The sequence below is a fragment of the Anomalospiza imberbis genome, chromosome 15, assembly GCF_031753505.1.
Source record: "Anomalospiza imberbis isolate Cuckoo-Finch-1a 21T00152 chromosome 15, ASM3175350v1, whole genome shotgun sequence".
Taxonomy (NCBI): Eukaryota; Metazoa; Chordata; class Aves; order Passeriformes; family Viduidae; genus Anomalospiza; species Anomalospiza imberbis.
Window position 1 is genome coordinate 17,779,972 of NC_089695.1, and position 17,281 is coordinate 17,797,252.

Below are 17,281 nucleotides of genomic sequence, written 5' to 3' on the forward strand. Positions count from 1 at the left end.
TTTGGGGTGAAGCTGCAGCGGTGTCCTTGGTTCTGGGCTGGAGAAGGATTGTTCTGTGTGCCTGAGCTGTGAGGAGAGCTGCTGACACTTTACATGGAGTTCAGAGTTCTGTACCAATGTACAGAGAACAGAGTCTGGAAAACGTGAAAGCTCAAACTTAAGGCATCACGAGGACGCCCGAGGTCAAACACTTCATTAATATCATGTCATTAGCAGCGTGATGCAATTCCCGAGGCAATTCCCAGCCCACTGCAGCTGCCAGAGCGGAATGGCTGAGCCAGGCCGTGGCTCTGGGGCAGGAGTCCCTCCTGCCTGCACTGGTGAGTGGCTCTGGGTGTGTGTTCTGTGTCACTGAAACAAGGAGCAGCTGTGTCAATGCAGCGCCGGGCCCTTGGTAACGCACTGTTTGTGACACACCGCACTGCCGCGTGGTTTTTGGCGTGTTTCATCATGGAATTAAAAGTATTCCTAAACATTCAGTTTCGTGAAACTCGCACGTATCAAGGCTAGGTTTGTGTTAGGATGAATCCACCAATCCCTCGTGCTTTCATCCCAAAATGCTTCCCTTGGCAGAACCTTTCACACGGCCCAGGGGAGCAGCTCCACTGTCCGCTGCCCCCTGCACTGCTGGGACCATGAAATGTCCCAGGAACTTCTAGGGATGTTAAAAAAAAAAGGAATGTTTAGCTCTTTAGGGATTCCTAATCCTTCAAAGGATTTTTCTCCCACAGGCCCACAAGGCTCTTGGTGGCCCTGGAAAACACAGTGCAGCTGTACTCATCCAAACTGCAGCAGAGGGCCCCAGTGAGATATAATAATATTAAAATATTCTGTGATGATTATGCACCAAATGTACCGTAAATCCTACTGGACATAAAGCAGTCAAATGCTGAATTTTATTGGGAGCAATTTGGTATCAAATTATCTTTTAACACAATCTCAAATTATGACACCTTGGATTTTCAACCTGGGATCATCAAAACCAGCCTTGGACCTTCTGCTGTAATTCAGGAATATTCAGAACATCGAATTCCAGAATGGTTTGGGTTGAAAGGACCCCAAAGCCCATCTCATCCCACCCCTGCCGTGGGCAGGGACACCTTCTGCTATCCGGGGTGCTCCAAGTCCCATCCAATCTGGCCTTGGGCATTTCAAGCAATGTCTGAATCACAAAAGAAAAATTATAAGGAGGCGTTTAAGTGCTTTTCTGCAAAAACCGTGTTTCCAGAGACTGTATCTGTATTACCATTACATGTCACGGTGTGCGTGCTGCTCCCATCCACCACATCTGTCACCCTCAGGTCCTTACATCATAGGCAAGAAAAAAGTTTCACTAAACGGCTTTTCTGTGGCACCGACCGTTTCGGACTAAGGGCAACAACTCAGCGACCTCTGCGGTGCGGCCAAGTTGTGCCTTTGTCGCCTTTTTCCGCCGTTCCCGACGCGAGGAAAGAGCTTTGGCCAGGGGGCAGAGGCACAAGGACCCGAGCGAGCCCCCAGAGCCCCTCAGCGCGCCCGCCCTCCGCCGCGCCGCGCGCTCTCGCGAGATCTCGGCCGCCCTCGGCGCCGGCGCGGCCGCGGCCCGACGGGATCTTTCGAGAATTGCCGGTCGCGCGCTCCCCCCTCAGCGCCGCCGCCGCCATGTCCGTGGTGGGCATCGACCTGGGCTTCCAGAGCTGCTACGTGGCTGTGGCCCGCGCCGGCGGCATCGAGACTGTCGCCAACGAGTACAGCGACCGCTGCACGCCGTGAGTGAGCCCGGGAGCCGCGCTGAGGCGGCGGCAAGGCGCCCGCGGGGCCCGGCGTGGCGGGGCCGGGGAGGGAGGGAAGCGGCGGGGCCGGGAGGAGCGGAGGTAGAAAGTGCTTATAGAGATGCGGTAAAACGCGGCAGACACGGAGGGGGCTTCGGGAGACCCGCTCAGCTGCCTTTCCTAGAATCACAGAATCATAGGATGCTAAGGGGGTGGAAGGGACCTTAAAGCTCATCCAGTTCTGCTCTTCTGCCATGGGCAGGGACACCTTCCACCATCCCACGTTGCTCCAAACCCCGTCTAGCCTGGCCTTGAACACTTCCAGGAAAGGGGCAGCCACGGTTTCTGTGGGCAGTCTGTGCCAGTGTCTCCTCACCCTCACAGGGAAGAATTTCTACCCTACATCTAATTTAAATTTCCCTTCTTTCAGTCTGAAGCCGTGTTCTTTCAGCACCCCCTTGTGCTGTCAGTCCAGTTCCTGATGCAGAAACTCCGGCTTCCTTGTAGCCCCTTGAGACGCTGCAAGACGCTCCGAAGTGTCCGCACAACCTTCTCATTTCCAGGCTGAACAGCCCCAGCTCTCCCAGCCTTTCGGTGCAGTACGGCCGGTTTGTCCCCCCCGAGGCGGGCTCTGCCCTTGGGATTAGAAGGACGAGGGCTGTGAGTGTAGAGAAAAGCATCCCTGGCTGCTGCAAGTGCCAGACCTTAATTCCCTGTGTGTTCATACGCCGTGTTCTGGTAGCACGGCTGTCATTCCCCTGCGGTCCCAGCACGGCAGGACCGGGCAGGGGAGGGCTGAGCTGGGCTGGGCTGGTGCCGGGCTTGGTGTGAGCCCCCTGGCTTCTCCTGGGATCAGAGTTTGGAAAGCTGCTCAGCAGCCTGGAGTGCCAGGACAAGGGCAATGGCTTCAAAACTGACAGAGAGGAGGTTTGCATTGGACATTGGGAAGAAATTCTTCCCTGTGAGGGTGGACAGGCCCTGGCACACGGTGCCCAGAGAAGCTGCGGCTGCCCCTGCATCCCTGGGAGTGTCCAAGGCCGGGTTGGATGGGGCTTGGTGCTGCCTGGGACAGTGGAAGGTGTCCCTGCCATGGCAGGGGGACTGGATGAGCTTTAAGGTGCCTCCCAACCCATATCATTCCATGATACAGTGTGGTCAGTGTATTCTAGCCCTGCTTGTGTGATGATCCCTCCTAACACATTCTCAACAGGAGTGTGCATTGTCTCAGTTTATTGATGAACTCCGAAGAGGGAAAGAGAGAACTGCTTTAAAACTCTATGAATGACTTGCAAAATGAAGGTGGGAAAAGAATTTGCATCAAGAATTGGGCATCAGACGTGGGGAGGAGCTGTGGGGAAAGCTGTCCTAGAAGTGTTTCTGGAGCTTCCCCTCTGTTGCACTGTGGCTTTATTTTGGCAGATCCTGAAGTGGCTGTCTCGGTGAGACAGTTTCATCGTCTTTGATGTTTGGTGTCTTTTAGATCTCTCGCATCACTTCAGAAGGCCCAGAGTGACCTTGCTTCTCATTAGACAATACATCATTGTTTGCTTCCTCCTGTCTCTAAGCAATGAATAAATGGAGAAGGAAATTTTGAATTCAGAATGTGTGCCTGAGTATCTGGAGATCTCTTAAGTGTTCTCAATAATGTGGAAGTTTAAAGTTTAGATGTACTGGGAAAATATTGAATGTAGGGAGTATCAGAGCTGGGTTCTGATAGCTGTAGGTATTTGGCCCTCAGGGAGTTGAAGTTCTGCTGATAAATACATCTGTATATTTGAGATGTGAGCACAAATCTCCCTTGTTGAAGGAGATGAGCTAAATGAAACATCTGACACGGTGCATCTCTTGGGAAATAATTCAGTTATGGGAGCCTGAAGTGAAATTGGAAAAAATGAGCATAATGCAAATGAGAGGGTTTTAGCAGGGCTTAATCTCCAGGTACTGTTCTGAGGGAATGCAGAAAACCATTCTGCAAGCAGACCCGTCTATTAAAAGAAGTTCTGCATGGTTTTTAAGTGACTTGGAATCAGAAGCCTGGTTCACAAAGTCAGTGCTGAGCAGTTGTTCCAGTGGGGAAGTCATGCAAGGTGTAGTGACAGGTTTCCTCAGGCACGGGCTCATGGTCAGGGTTAAACACTGTGTTTTGTATGTGCTATTGTAATAATTTGTATTATTAAAATAAACCCCACTGAATGCATTGGTCTGAGTTCAGTGGCACAGATGACACTCCCACAGAATCTGCCTTCAGCTCTGGTACTTGGATTCTTCTGGAGTGCTGTAAATTTTGAACTTGTGCATCCCAAAGCTGTGCAAACTGTGTTTGTCTTTGGACATGGAAAAGTGGTAGACAGAAAGGTAGTGGAAACCGAGAGGAAATAATAAGATAGTGTAATTATTTCTGTAGGCATGAAAGGCCTTGAGTTAAATGAAATCCTTGTGATTGACCTTCTGGAGCTGGTGCTGATGGTCAGTGCAGAGGACCGCTGATGACCTTCACTGTGAATGTTTCTACTTAAAATGCACTGGTTAGTTCTTCAGCTCCCAGAAATTGTGTAACAGTGCAATTTGTATTTCATGAGTTTACTGGTTCTTGTGGACTGATTTGGGGAATGAGACTGGTTGAAAATTTTTCCTTCTCTCCCTCCTTCTTCCTAGTTTCACTCACCTCCGTGAATGAAACTCACTATCAGGGCTTTCATCTAAATTAGTGCATTTGTGTTGGTGAGGGGATCTTGGTTTGTGAATTCAGCAGTGAAGTAGCTGGATTTTTTTTTTTTTGTCTTGTCCAAGAGAAGGGCAACAATTCATGTCTTAATTTCTTTCAGGAGACCAGAGTAAATCAATAACCAGCTCCCTGCTCTGGGCTCATTAGGTTTTTGCCTCCTGTTCCATTGGTGTGGGCCTGAGGGTCTGCAGAGCACAAACTTAGCTTTTTTTTTTTTTTTTTTTTAAAACGTCATGAATAGTTGTTTCAAACAACTGCAGATTTATTCAGAAATGTTAATTCTGTTGTAGCACATACTTTAGGGTAGGCCTTGTTGCATTTGTGAAGTTGTTAGTAAATTGGAAGAAGATACAAACCCAGTGCAATTCTGTCACCCCAGCCTTCAGGTTGGTTTTGACAGTTTCTGCTTGGAATGCCCAATTCCAAATCTCAGGCTGAGCTGGAATGTTTCCTGTGGCAGCCCTGTGGCATCACCCTGCTGTAAAGCAGATTCTTAACCTGCTGCATGCAGAGCAGCTTCATTAGACTTAGTTGGCATGTTGTGTGAGCAGTAAAGATCTGCTTACCTAATGGCAGGGTTCCCCCCACCAAGTTTACCTCAGTGGTATGAACAACTTGGATTAGAGGGCTGGATTTTGTTTTGTTAGGGCTCCTGCAGTTTGTTAAATATGTAAATCAAGAGGCTTAATAGGCCAAGGAATTTCTCCTGAAAGGAGGATTTCTCTATTCAGAGCTGCTGGCTGTCACAAGGCAGGGGGGAGTAAAACATAATTTTTCTTTTTGTGCTCCATGTTATCTCAGTGGGTACAGATGAAACTCTGAAAGACCAATCTTTCTCTGCAGATATTTTCTTTCTGCCCTTGAAGAGTTTGCCTTAAACCTGGAAAGCTTAGATAGCATCTGCTACAGACGTGTAGGAATGATTTCCTTAATACCTGATTTACTTCGTGTTTGTCTGCTGAATAGTCAAATGTTTCCCGTGTTATTAGCTACCAGCTTATCCCTGAGTGCATCACTACTCGGGCAGTTACTGAGATAAGGCTGTCTGCCCAGTCAGTGCTTAGAAGAGAAGCCTGAAGGAGCCTGGATGAGTTTCGGGTTAGTCTGTTCTGCAAGGAGGACCATTGCTGTTTTAATTGCAATTATAATGCCTGATTTTCCCAGAATCCACAGAACGTTCCATGCACAGATTGCAGCGAGTGACCAAAGTTTTTAATGGACCAAATGGTATTAATTACAGTGATTTTCTAGACAGTATCAGTACTTTTTACCCAGAAGATGTGCAGTAGATGTGCAGCTGTAGAGTCACTGACTGAGCTCACTCTTTTCCTTGCAGAGCCTGTATATCCTTTGGGCCCAAGAATCGCTCCATTGGTGCTGCAGCTAAAAGCCAGGTGAGTGTGGGGTTTGGGTAGAACAGCTTCAGAGCAGCAGTGTGGGGTTTGTCACTGCAGATAACAGATGTCCCTGAGTGCTGCCCTGGTGTCTCCTTAACCAATGAACAGCTGAGCTGCTCTCAGCTGTTCACCATGGGCTGCTGCTTTGTCATCTGGCAGAGAAATCTCAGGGTTGATCCTTGCACATAATGAAGTGTACAAAATAAAGCTGTGCCTCTTAAGAAATTCTGATAACTACTAATTGTTTTTTTCAAGTTGCGAACCTAAATTCACAAGTGATGCTTCACCCTGCCCTAATTTGTTCCAGTTCCTGTGCTTTATGATGGCTTTTAATTATGTGACTCTGTTCAGTAGAATTCCATTAAGTGCATGATGGGCAGAAAGGGGGCATATTTGAGTGTAAATAGATAGAGCTTTCTTGACCCTTTGTGGCTGAATTACAACCTAAATATCTCTCTTGGGTGTTCTCGCCCATAGTCTGAGCTTCTCTTGCTGTAGGCAGGTAAATGTAATTTAAGGACTCAGAAGTTAAGGTGATTTGTCCTGCTTGTGGTACTTGGGTCCTGCTGTATCAGATTTTATGTTGCTGTGTAAGTAACCCCTATAAAAGATGATATTTTTTTCAAGTCTTCTACAGGAAGTGACTAGTCAAACAGTTGTTTTTTCTTAGCCTAAAAAGCCTAGAGATTTGTGAAGATTCTTTATCTAAAATACAAAAATGCCTGGACACAGCCATGTTATTCAAGAACAGCACAACTGTACTAGAACCAAACACAGATGTTTTTTCTGGAATTGAGTCTGCTTAGCTTAACGAAATCCATTGGTGCAGAGCCCTGTAGAGATGAGTATGTCCTGCTCAGACTAAACTTAGAGAACATCCAGCCCAAGTTACTTAGGAAGTAGACTCCTGCCTGAGCCCAAATCCCAGGTAATGCTCTGTGGAACAGTGCCTGTCTGCTCTCTCAGTGCCTGTGGTTTTCAGTGCGTGCCTCGCTCTGGTGTCAGTGACAGAATTCCCTTCACTTGTGCTGCGTGAAGCCAGCTGGGATGGGCTTTCACTTCTCTGTGCTGATCTCTGCTGGTGATGAAAGTCAGTCTACCTTTTGTCAGTTAAATCAAGGTGACAGTATCATTCCATGGGACCTCCTGACCTCCTAAAGCTTCATGAGCAGGTCCTTGAGTCGTTTTGTGAGAATATCTGTGTTGAGTGTCATGTGCATGTGATGAACCTGAGCTGGAGTTTACATCCATGTGCTTGTTATGTTTGGGCAATCACTGATTATAGAAAGGTAGGGGGTGGACAGCAGGTAAGTGGGAAGGATATTTTGCTAACAGTTCTAAAGAGTTTCCTACATGTGCACTATGAAATTTGAGTGTGGTCGTAATCAATATTTTATAGCCTTGGCTCAGTTTTTAGTGTACATTTTATTTTCCATCTCAAATTTCTGTAGGTTCCCTGAGCAACCAGAGGGAAATTGCCTCCCAGCACCTGCCCAGATACTGTTAAGATACAGATGACAAAAATACTCTGGTGGGAGAAGCATGAGAACAAAACTCTGTCTTCTGTTTGAAATTCAGTTGTTCCCCTGCCACGTTGTATTAAAGATTTCTTTTCCTCTAGGTTATTTCAAATGCAAAGAATACAGTACAAAGTTTTAAAAGATTTCATGGTCGTGCATTCTCAGATCCCTTTGTTCAAGCTGAAAAAGAAAGCCTTGCCTATGAACTTGTCCAGCTGCCAACAGGCTCAACTGGCATCAAGGTAAGTCTGGCATGTTTGAGAAAGAGCCAGAGGAGGAAACTGTTAAAGTTTCCTTTTATTTCTCTGTTTTCAATCTGCTCGCTGTAGTTTGTGTTCTCTTTTGAATGGAAAGCCTTAATAGGGAAGGTAATAAAAGGCTGATAATGGAGATGGTGCGTGGGTTCCTCTGCAGTGTAATGAGTGTGCACAATTTTTATTTGAAGGCCATGTATATGGAAGAAGAAAGAAACTTTACAATTGAGCAGGTGACAGGAATGCTTCTGACCAAATTAAAGGAGACTGCTGAGAATGCGCTTAAGAAGCCTGTGGTTGACTGTGTTGTTTCTGTAAGTATGAAATCCAACTAAACACACAGAACTCGTTACTGTCTGAACTGAAATGGCTGCAGCATTAAATTAAATCTGTTTAAAATGGCCAGAATACTTGAATGTCCAGGTATCTTTCTTTTCTGTTTAAACCGAATCTTGCACCTCTTGGAAACTAGACTTATATCATTAATGGTCTTAAATTGCTGCTAATTAGCAGCATAAATAATATTTGATTCCTATTTTCTGAATATGTGCTTCAGAAATGAGTGCCTTGTGATATGGAATAGAAAAAGGAACTTTGTGGTTTGTTGTTGTTTTTTTGCTTTTCCTCTATTGCAACTGAATTGAGCACTGCATTTTGAAGGAGGCTTGTGCTCCATGAGCTCACTGTCCACCCTTGTAACTGTTTCCTGAAGGTGGCTCCTGGAAATGTTAATATTGGCTCTCTGACCACCTTGCAGGTTCCTTGTTTCTACACAGATGCAGAAAGGAGGTCTGTGATGGATGCTACCCAGATTGCTGGTCTCAACTGTCTGAGACTAATCAATGAAACAACTGCAGGTAATTCCTTCCTGTCTCTCACTCAGTGTTGTAGTTTTCCTACATGAAAAGGCTTTTACTCTGCCAGTGAGCCTTGCTTTCTGGAATTACAGCTGGTTTTATACACTTGAAATAGATGAGTTGATCAGAAGGTTTCTTAAATTGTGGTTTGTCTTTTCATTGTATTAGAAAGGCATAAAGATATTTGGTGAATATCTGTTTTAATGCAGCTGCGGGAGGGGTGGTACTGTTTAATGTTCTTCCGTGTTCCTTTAGCATTGAGAATTCTGTTTATTCAATGTCTGTAGCTTGAGGAGCACAATAAAATGCTAATGCTGATTCCTGATTACCACTTATTTCTTGATAATTACAAACCTCTGTGTCCTAACTATACTTTTATTTCTGTAGTTGCACTTGCATATGGGATCTATAAGCAAGACCTGCCTGCCTTCGAAGAAAAGCCACGGAACGTTGTTTTTGTGGACATGGGGCATTCTGCATATCAAGTTTCTGTTTGTGCATTCAACAAAGGCAAACTGAAAGTAAACAAGCTGTTACACATCCATTTTGATTATCTGTAGAACATTCATCAGCACATCCATGGACTGTGACAGTCAAGCCTGCCTGGCTTCACAGAGGGGCATCCACACAGCTCAATTCTTGTTCTTAAAATTGCACTTTGTCTGGAGCAAAAAGTAGGGCAGGGAACTAGAGAGCTTTTGAGCAGTGTGTGGAGGAAGCAAACATGCCTCAATCAGCAGACTGGCAAAGAATAAAAAACCGGGATTAAATGGTTTATTCAGAAATTATCATATCTGACTGTGCTGCTTTCAGAAAAATACTCCAGTTCAGTCATGAGATCTGGTGTTGAAGCAGGAATTCCTGCAGTGGTGTAAGTGACAGACATTGTTTCTGAACCCTCACTGTGGTGCTCATGTGCAAGAGAAGAAACATTCCCGATTGCTTTAAGCTGCCAGTGGAAGCTCAGCAGATGACAGTGTACTTGTGAGTGTACACTGCCAAAGCATTGCTGTTTTGCAGCAAACACATTTCTTAGCAGCATTTTTATTATGATTATTAATTATTACAATCAGGACTTCGCAGTTGCAGTACCTTTCTCATGATTGGCTGGAGAAACAGATGCAGAATTTAAATTATGTGGTAGAGAAATGCAGAGAGATGTTCTGACAACATTTGTTTTCTCGTAGTTTTATTTATGTGAGGAAATGTAACCTTTGCGTTTCTCTTGGATTTGTTTTTTAAACTTGGAAGCCATGGCAGTGTGGAAAGGTTGCATTGGGTTCCAGAGTGCAGGGCTGTTAGCCAGCGTAGAGGCCAAAGCCATCTGAAGGGGTATTGAGGCTAATGGTTTCTGTTCCTAAAATAATTTATTCCTGGTGTGTTTACAGAGCAGAAGGAGCTGAGGTGGGTGGGCTGCAGGTGTTCTTTGCAGATAATTCCTTCATCAAAAAGGAGCACCTGTTTTGAGAGTTAATATCATTTATTTTCTTCCTGTTTTATTTTTAGCTTGGTGTAAGTATGTTCCACCCTTAGGAGGCATTAAATATTAAACTGGGATATGACTCAAACTGACAGTGGCTAAGCAGAATTTGGAACAGAGATCTGCTCCCAGCACAAGCTGTGGAACAGATTGTGTTGCTAAGTCCTGCCCGATCTCCCTAAATTCCTTTTAAAGCAGTTGTCACCTCATTCCAGGAAGGCCGATTTCTTTGACTTAGAGTTGAACTATATTTGAAACAAAGCACTGCTTTGATGTGGACTGCTGATTGCTTTCATTGGGTAATGGCACATTGTACTGTTACTGAAGGGTTCCCTTCCTTTCAGGTTCTTGCTACAGCATTTGATACAACCCTTGGAGGCAGGAAGTTTGATGAGGTGTTGGTGGAATACTTTTGTGAGGAGTTTGGGAAGAAATACAAACTTGACATCAAGTCCAAGATCCGAGCCCTGCTGAGGCTGTACCAGGAGTGTGAGAGGCTGAAGAAGCTGATGAGTGCCAATGCCTCTGACCTGCCCATGAACATAGAGTGCTTCATGAATGATATAGATGTGTCTGGAACCATGAACAGGTAACCTTGGCTCCTCTACAAGGGGAAACTTCAGAGTGCCCTTCAGGCAGTTAAAAACTTGGTATGAAGTGTCAGCTCTTAGGGCTGCAGGGAGGTGAGAAATCAAAGAACAACATGTGCAGGAATGCTGCTGGAAATGCAAGTGTTTAGAGCCTGGTCAGTGGCCTTGAGTTAGGTGGGAGGGCTGGGAATGTTGCAAGGATGCCAGGGTTACTGAAACCAGGTTTTGTCTGGGAGAACATACTAAAGTATAAAGCTGGGACTGGGGGAGAGAAAACCCTGCAGTACACAGTGAAAGTGCCATTCCTTCAGTTTGGGCATCCTGTTGTTTGCTATGTTGCTTATGGTGTGCTAGAGCTTTGTTTATGGCTTCTTCCAACAGAAGCAAATTTTTAGAGATGTGTGAAGGACTCCTGGCAAGAGTGGAGCCGCCCCTTCGCAGCGTGCTGGAGCAAGCCAGTGAGTGGGGGCGTGTGGGGGGGTGTGCTCTGCATTCAGACAGGAGCCAGCCAGAGTGCAGGCTGCCTTTGCATGTTGGACACAAGGCTTTACCACATATAACAGTTTCTTGCTTAGGGGTTACAAGATTAAAAAATTTTCTCACTCAAGCTAAGAGCTGAAATTTTTACTGCTTAGAAACTTAGCCTAAAGTTGGTCTATTAAAACTTCTGGTTTATCATGTCAGTGTATTAATGTGAAAGAGAAACATTTCATGTATTGTCTGACTCCTTTCTAGGGTTGAAGAAGGAGGATATTCATGCAGTAGAGATAGTTGGTGGTACCACAAGAATCCCTGCTGTCAAAGAGAAGATCAGTAAATTTTTTGGCAAAGAAGTCAGTACGACCCTGAATGCAGATGAGGCTGTGGCACGAGGCTGTGCACTGCAGGTAAAAAGTGCTGTTTGCTTTAGCTGTGAGAATATTAAGCAGCATCAATAGTTACTTGCTGAATTAAATGCTTGTTCACCTAAAGTCTGAACATTTGTAACGGGGTTTTGTGCTCTTGCAGTGTGCAATTTTGTCCCCGGCTTTCAAAGTGAGAGAGTTTTCTATCACAGATTTGATACCGTACCCCATCTCTTTGCGATGGAATTCGCCAGCAGAGGAAGGCCTGAGGTAAAACCAGTACAACCTTATTGCATGTTACAGCTTAAAATTACAGGTGATGTTTAGAGTAAATAACAAACATCAAGAAATACCCTTAGAACTGGGTATTTCCAGGGTTAAATGCCCATTTAACACTTCCAGTTTTGATACTTCTGAAGTTAATGATGGCAGAAAACAAAAGCAAGGTTGAGTGGCAGTTTGGCACTTCCTGCGTGGCTGTTGTATTACTTAACCTGAAAGATCAGGACAGTCTTGTCACTTCCTAAGGAAACGTTTTCCCTAAGAGTGTCTAGAAATGTTTAGTTACCTTACCAGCTGTGTTGTCATACTGAACACAGGCTGTGTTCTCTTGCAGTGACTGTGAGGTGTTCCCCAAGAACCACCCTGCTCCCTTTTCCAAGGTCCTCACTTTCTACAGGAAGGAGCCCTTCACTCTGGAGGCCTACTACAGTTCCCCCAAGGAGCTGCCTTACCCAGACCCTGCTATAGGTTAGCACCATTTTGTACCTTTAACTAAGAGTCTTTTCTGGGTTTCAAGCCTTTTCTGTCTAATTATGTAGTCTGGACATGCAGCCTACTGCAACAACATGTCAGGAGAACATTTAAAATGAATTTTCAGTAAAATAGGTGGAGTAGCATGAAGTTTATGGGCAAAAAGAGCATCCTAATTACTGGGGCAAACATGGAAGGGGCACACTGAGAGTTGTGCAGTCTTTTGCTCTGACAAAAGTAACACCAGGTTTGACATAAAGAATTCCCAATATCTGTGTCCCAGCATTGCTGAGTAAAAAAACTGGATTGTCTATCTTGAGTGGGTTTTAACATTCCCTGAGCACACATTGCAGTGAGCTGTGTCAGCAGCAGTTGGGGTTTGCTTTGCATTCAGAACTGAGGTTAATCAAAAGTGTTTGGTTTTTTTCTGTCTGTTTAGCTCACTTCTTGGTTCAGAAGGTCACTCCTCAAACAGATGGATCCAGTTCCAAAGTGAAAGTCAAAGTTAGAATAAATATCCATGGCATCTTCAGTGTTTCAAGTGCATCTCTGGTGGAGGTTCATAAATCTGATGAGAACGAGGAGCCAATGGAGACAGATCAGCAGGCGAAGGAGGAAGAGGTAACAGACTCACTGCTCCCAGCTGCTCAGAATCCCCATGGAGCACTGCTGGCCAAGGGCTCAGGCTTGTGTAAGGATTTACTAGACATGCCCACAACTGAAATAAGAGATTGAGTACTCATTGTAGTATGTTACACCAGTGATAGATCTCTTGAAATTAGGACTTGAGGTGTAGATCAAATTCTTACTGATGGAGCTGTGGCTTGCTGGAGCAAAGACTGGAGCTCATCATTTATTCCTGCAGTTTTCATTCTGTTTGTTTTGCCTAAAGAGCATTAGGGGTGTTACGGGTTCAGCCTAGGAACTGAAGCAGTGATCTGCATTTGTTTAATGTGTGAAATTGGATCTCTCTGAATTTCAGAAGATGCAAGTAGATGAGGAGCAACAAAAGGCTGAAGAGCAACAGCAAACCCAGCCTGAAAATAAGGCAGAGTCTGAAGAAATGGAGGTAACAGGAGCATTTGAGACTTTATGTTCATGAGATTTGTGAGAATATGAGGAGTGTGAGCACATCTGTTGCCTTTGTCATAGTTCTGGAAGCTGAACTTCTATTTCAATGCATTGGTGGTCTATTGTGATTAGAGCTTTAGAAAGGACACAAATGACAGTCTGATAACTGCAGACCTGTCAGGTGACCTGGTACTGATAAAATGGGGGAACTCTCCTGTTCAGGGAAGAAATAATCATCTAGTTTTCAATAACTTGAATACTAGAACAGTGTTCTGCCATGAGCATCCTCTCCCATGAATGTAGAGTGCCCAGAAAAGGTCAGTGGCTGCATTAATTGTCTCAGGCTTCAGCAGCTGAGGTGTCAGATTGGCAGGGAGTGCTTGGTTTTCTTGTTGAGGTGCTAACTCACTTTCTGATGTAAACTTTGACTGCTCCCCTTGAACTGAGTGGTGATGCTGTTTTTACTGTGAATGTGATTATATTTTAATGCAGACTTGTCCGGCTGACTCGAAGGACAAGAAAGTGGATCAGCCACCTCAGGCCAAGAAGGCCAAAGTGAAGACGACCACAGTGGACCTTCCCATCGAGAACCAGCTGGTGTGGCAGATAGGGAAGGACATGCTCAACTTGTTCATTGAGAACGAGGTAAACTCTTCCTGCCCTGCTAAAAATGTCACTTGTTGGTCTCCAGAAATGCTGTTGTTCATTGAACGTGGTTAAGGATGGTCAAGGAAAGGATTAAAAGGAATAAAACAAGCAGTTAGAAGTCTGAGGTGAACAACAGTGCCCCGTGGAGGCAGAATACTTTCATTGCTCCTGGTCAGGGGAGCTGTCACTCTCTAAGGGTTGTTCTGCAGAAAACCTCCAGAAACCTCCAGAAGGTGCAGGTGACCCTCAGGGTGGAGGTTCCTCAGCTGGAGGAGGATTGTCCTGTGCTGTATTGGACATCACACCAAAACTGAAATCAATTTTCAGCCATGTGCTGTGTTAGAACAGTTTTGCAAAATCTTGATCTGGTTTGAGCCTTTGCTGACAAGGTGCCCTGGAAATAAATGTTAAATAATGAGCTTTTTAGCCAATTAATTTGATACCTTGTTCACAGGGTAAGATGATAATGCAGGATAAGCTGGAGAAGGAGAGGAATGATGCCAAGAATGCAGTGGAGGAGTATGTGTACGAAATGAGAGACAAACTCTGCGGTGTTTATGAGAAATTCGTCAGTGAGGATGTGAGTATTGCTGCTCGACTGTTCTGATACATTGTGGTACAATCAGCAGTTGGATTTAGTAACTCTTGACCTGTATCACATACTATACTTACATAAGTTACATATTCAGGCTTTAAATTTGAAGAAATAATTATAACCATTCTGGTTCTGATGATAATCTACTAAATGTGGGCACCTGTGTCTGAACTGGTTGCTTAAAAATCTCTTGGCATTATTAATCAGCTTTCCCTGTTGTACTGAAGGAGCCTGGTGTGTAATGCAGTTAACTCTGCTTTTGGGGATGACTCTCTGAACACCTGACTGCATCTCCATTGACTGCAATGGAGCTTTGCCAGCCAGGTGTCTGCAGAGCCCAAACTGGGACATGCCAGGTGACCTTTATGGCACCTTTGCTAAAGAAGAGTTTCCCTCTGTTCTCAGGCTTGCTCATGTAGTGACAACGAAAACGTGCAGGGGACAAAAAAGCCTTTGATGTCACAGTATTTGATCTGAACTGTGGCTGTCACATGTGGTTCTTCCTTAGGCCTGGAATCCACCACAAAACTCTACAGAAAAGAATTTATTTCTTGCTTTTCTCTAAAATAGGATAAAGAGTTCCAGGCAGAGTTCTTTATATTCTAAAAATACAACCCTTCCAGAAAGGTTCCAGGTACCATTTAATGCCATTTGTCACCTAATAAATGATGTCACCTGCCTGTTTTGTGTGCATTGCTGCAGGATCGCAATAGCTTCACACTGAAGCTAGAAGATACAGAAAATTGGCTTTATGAAGATGGTGAAGACCAGCCCAAACAAATATACATTGATAAATTGGCAGAACTGAAGGTGAGTGGTTTTTACATTCCCATGGGTATCACCGAAGCTGGAGAACTTTGTTCCAGTGAGGAGCTGTCTGGGGTCTGCTGCTTCTGAGGTAACAACAGCCTGCTTTGGATTGGTAGTGTGGGGAGTAGGACCCCAAGAGACCTGTAACAGCAGGGCGGAGGGAGGCTCAGTCTGTCCTGTAAGTTGAGGGAAGAGTCAGAGTTCCGAGGAGTTCAGGAAAGCTGATGTATCCTGTCAAACCTTGAGGATGCCTCAGTGATGCTCCATGAGTTTTGATACCTGTTGTGCTTTGTTTCAGACTCTGGGTCAGCCTATTCAGGCAAGATTCCAAGAATCAGAGGAAAGACCAAAAGCATTTGAGGACTTGGGGAAGCAAATCCAGCAGTACATGAAAGCTGTTCATGCATTCAAAGCAAAGGTATTTTCATACTTAATTTCTGAAAATGCACGGAAATTGTACAAATATTTTCTGGATTTTAGGTAACCTGCTTCAGACAAAAATCTGGTGCAACCTCCCAGTGAGCTTATGAGTTCTTGATGTTTAATAGATTTTCGGAAGTGGCTTTTGGGCCTTGCACATCTCAGTCCCTTTTTAATCAGGTGTTGATTTCCTCATGGAGGCAAAATGCCAGCAGCAGGAGATCTTCAGTCTTTGGTTACCAGGCTGTGGGTGATCAGTGCTGCTGATTTGTTAACCACAACAGCTCTTGGCTGAATGGTCTTTTAGTATTTTGAAGCTGAGTTTTGAGGAAGTCAGGATGCAGGTTGTGCTCAAACACAGACACAGCTGCTCCTGTTTGGGTGTTGCAGGATGAACTGTATGAGCATCTTGATGAAGCAGAGGTGGCAAAGGTGGAGAAGAGCACCAATGAAGCCATGGAGTGGATGAACAACAACCTCAACCTTCAGAACAAGAGGAGTCTTACTTTGGACCCAGTTATAAAAGCAAAAGACATACAGTCGAAAGCAAAAGTAAGTTTTTCTACGTAATTCATTGTATTTCTGTGAATTTTTGTGTTTATTACTCTGTCAGAAAACTCTGAGGTGAGAAATCTCAAAAGTACCAGGGAACATGAGCCTTCAACTGGAGTATTCCCAACAGTGGTTTCAAAAGTTCAACTGTGGGAGATAAAACCATTTCTAAGGATGTGTTATCTCTGTGCTTTCTAGGAATTGGCAAGTATTTGTAATCCCATAGTGAACAAACCCAAACCCAAGGTGGAGCTGCCGAAGGAGGAGCAGAAGCCGACGGAACCCAACGGACCATTGGACGGGCAGGGGGACACCGGGAGCGGGACCCAGCCCCCCGAGCAGGGCTCTGCCCCCACAGCCACCGACAAGAAGCTTCCAGAAATGGACATTGACTGAATCTCAGCACTTGTTTATATGATTGCAAACTACAATAAAGCTTTAAGTTGTCAACTTTGTACGTTCTGAATACAAACTGAAGCAAGTGAATCCCGCAGCACTCTTGGTAACTCTTGGAGAGGTTTGGGCAGGGCGGCAGGTCAGAACACGGAGGTGGCGAAGGACTCGCTCAGCTCAGCAGTGTTTGCCTTTATTGATTGTATTTAGAAGTTTTGGTAGTCTAACTAGACCTCTAGGAACAGCCATAAGCTGCTTCTCCATTTTTAATGTCCAGGCTGAGTCAATTGTCCCTTGAAGGAGGGAGACAGCAACTTCTGAAGTCTGATGTGCACCCTGCTCTTCCCATTCCCTGTGGATTGCAGCACTGGCACTGCAGGGAGGGCAGGGGAGAGCCAAGGCAGAGTCTTCCATTGCGCTTGGTTTAGTGTGAATGCCTGCTCTGGACTCTCTGATTTGCACTGGAACAGTTGATGGTTACAGGAGGTTTGCAGAGCAGGGGGTGGCTCATCAGCACCTTTATCCTTAGCCCAGACTGCAGATCAGACTCAGAATGTGCTCCTGGACAGGGGAGTGGGTTTCCCGCCAACTCCCCAGCTAATTAGGCCGGTAAACTCCTT

At 45.2% G+C, this 17,281-nt stretch overlaps 1 protein-coding gene across 1 annotated transcript; it reads left to right on the plus strand.

Annotated features, from left to right (window-relative positions):
- The first annotated feature begins 1,587 nt into the window (after positions 1 to 1,587).
- Positions 1,588 to 16,718, plus strand: HSPA4 (heat shock protein family A (Hsp70) member 4). The gene is made up of 19 exons (XM_068206247.1): positions 1,588 to 1,748; positions 5,813 to 5,870; positions 7,495 to 7,635; positions 7,839 to 7,961; positions 8,405 to 8,504; positions 8,892 to 9,025; positions 10,329 to 10,573; positions 10,956 to 11,032; positions 11,310 to 11,461; positions 11,583 to 11,689; positions 12,036 to 12,169; positions 12,612 to 12,793; positions 13,155 to 13,241; positions 13,736 to 13,888; positions 14,346 to 14,471; positions 15,189 to 15,296; positions 15,595 to 15,714; positions 16,107 to 16,268; positions 16,467 to 16,718. The coding sequence occupies exons 1-19, from the start codon at positions 1,642 to 1,644 to the stop codon at positions 16,662 to 16,664; spliced, it is 2,514 nt and encodes an 837-aa protein (XP_068062348.1). The 5' UTR covers positions 1,588 to 1,641; the 3' UTR covers positions 16,665 to 16,718.
- Positions 16,719 to 17,281: the final 563 nt, after the last annotated feature.